General features: G+C 33.3%; 1 protein-coding gene across 1 annotated transcript; it reads left to right on the forward strand.

Annotated features, from left to right (window-relative positions):
• The first annotated feature begins 6 nt into the window (after positions 1-6).
• On the forward strand, positions 7-845 carry LOC111786038 (O-fucosyltransferase 30-like). Its single transcript, XM_023666392.1, has 2 exons — positions 7-422; positions 618-845. The coding sequence occupies exons 1-2, from the start codon at positions 77-79 to the stop codon at positions 761-763; spliced, it is 492 nt and encodes a 163-aa protein (XP_023522160.1). The 5' UTR covers positions 7-76; the 3' UTR covers positions 764-845.
• The last annotated feature ends 1,561 nt before the right edge of the window (positions 846-2,406 follow it).

Below are 2,406 nucleotides of genomic sequence, written 5' to 3' on the forward strand. Positions count from 1 at the left end.
TACTTTTCTGGCTCTCAAACAGAAATTAGACTCTATATTGCAGAATGCTAATGAACAACCTATTCGCATTTTTGTGATGACTGATCTTCCTGAATCTAATTGGACTGGAAGTTACTTAGGTGATTTGGTTAGTGATTCAAATCGTTTCAAACTCTTTTTCCTCAAAGAACACGATGAATTGGTTGTTCGAGCATCCGAAAAAGTGATGGCTGTAGGACATGGCTGGAGATTGGCATCCAGTGCATTTGGTCCTGATAGAATTCGTGAAATGAAGAAAAAATGTGCTGCTGAGAAATTGCCGGATATTCTCTTATATATAGAGGAAACTGTTTGCAGCTGTGCTTCACTTGGTTTTATTGGTACTGCTGGATCCACAATTGCCGAAAGCATAGAACTGATGAGTAAATATGGAGTATGTTCAGGTCAAAATTAAACCCAGCTTGACATTTGACTTCAAACTTCAAACTCTTTAGGATCTACTAAAGTTAGTGCATATCCTTCTGATTCTGCTCGGCATGTCATGCATCGTAGCTTTTCCAGCAATTCTCTCAGCTGTTCTTGTGAGCGATGATGATTTTACAGAGGGCCAGTTATTGAGTCGTGCTTTGAATTTGCAGGCTTCCTTTTATGGTGGATTGAGCATACGGTCATCAATTACAAGGCTGCATTTGGCTGTAAGTACACGTACAGTTTCATGTTTAAAACATATTTTACACAGTTCTTTTGCATAATGTTGCTACAAATGGATTGTTTAGGAGATTAATTTAGTTCTTTAAGGAAACCCTGTTGTTTTCTCAGAAATACAAGGAATTCATGATGGACTGCAAAATCTTGCCAATTTCATATACATGTTTCTGCCCATAAACATCCTATGAAACTGACTGATTGGGCATGAGAATTAGTCGTGTTCATGCCCATCAGCATCATATGAAACTAAAGTAGCATAGGTGCAGGAACACAATAAGGCCTTGTTAGGGTGAAATATTCGTAAGATAACCTTGTGAGATCCCATTAAGATAACATCGTGAGATTCCATGTCGGTTAGAGAGAGAAACGAAACATTCCTAACAAGAGTGTGGAAATCTCTCCCTAGCAGACACGTTTTATAACCGTGAGACTGACGATGATGATACGTAACAAGCCAAAGCGGATAATATCTGCTAGCGGTGGATTTGGATTGTTACAAATGGTATTCGAGTCAGACATTGGGCGGTGTGCCAGCGAGGACGTTGGGCCTCCAAGAGAGGTAGATTGTGAGATCTCACATCGACGGGAGAGGGGAACAAAATATTCAACTTCTCCCTAGTAGACGCATTTTAAAACCGTGAGACTGACGACGATACGTAACGGACCAAAGCGAACAATATTTGTTAGCAGTGGGCTTGAGCTGTTACAAACATTGAAGGGTAGTGGAAGATGCAAGAACACCATAAATCTCATTAGGGTTAAAGCTAGCTTCGAAAAGCATCGTATTTGCAAGAACACCATAAATCTTGTGAGAGTCTTAAACTAACATTGACTAGTAGCGTCATATAGGTGCATGAACAAAGACGATGTGTCGTGTAGAAGTGTCACCAAACTAATTAACCCATTTTGATCCTTTAGACGAAGAGAGAAAAGTAAAAATAAAATAAAAAATTATATGAAATGTGGATCGAGGAAGGAAAAAAAAAAAAAAAATCATATATGAAATTGAATTTAAGATAAATAGCCACAAATTTTAAAATTTTGAAACTTAAAATTATAATTGAACCATTTATTTATTATTGATCAGACGGATTATTTATGAATATTTAATATCCATAAATATTTAATTATGAGATTTGAATAATAGTTTTAACATAATTGTAATTGTTCTTTATGATGGAAAACAAATTGTTAATGCATGGACTTCTTTTTTAGTTGTATTAGGTATATCTACGTGTCATTATTAATTAATATTTAATTATCTGCCGTCATTCTTTTTTGAAGTTTTAAGATTCAAATTTATGTCACAATTCATAAAAAATAATTACAAATATCACTCAATAAATATTAATTCCTCTAAAGTTAGGTAGAAAAGATAAAAGACATATATCGTTAACCATTGGAGAATATGCCGTTTCTTTAAAAACGAAGTATTTACTGAATTATTATTATTATAAATAAATAAATAAATAAATAAAACTCAATTATTATTTATACAAAATACACCAACAAATCAAACTTTTAAAAATTGAATTTAGATAAACTGAATTTGAATTCCATGGACCCTTAAAAATATATTTTTCTAAAACCTGAAAAATTCTCAATATTTTAATCAACTTTTNCTGAATTTGAATTCCATGGACCCTTAAAAATATATTTTAATCAATTATAATTATTGACTTTTTGAATTATAATAAAACAAAATTTCCGACCATTTTA

Source organism: Cucurbita pepo, unplaced genomic scaffold, assembly GCF_002806865.2.
Source record: "Cucurbita pepo subsp. pepo cultivar mu-cu-16 unplaced genomic scaffold, ASM280686v2 Cp4.1_scaffold000957, whole genome shotgun sequence".
In the NCBI taxonomy this organism is placed as follows: Eukaryota; Viridiplantae; Streptophyta; class Magnoliopsida; order Cucurbitales; family Cucurbitaceae; genus Cucurbita; species Cucurbita pepo.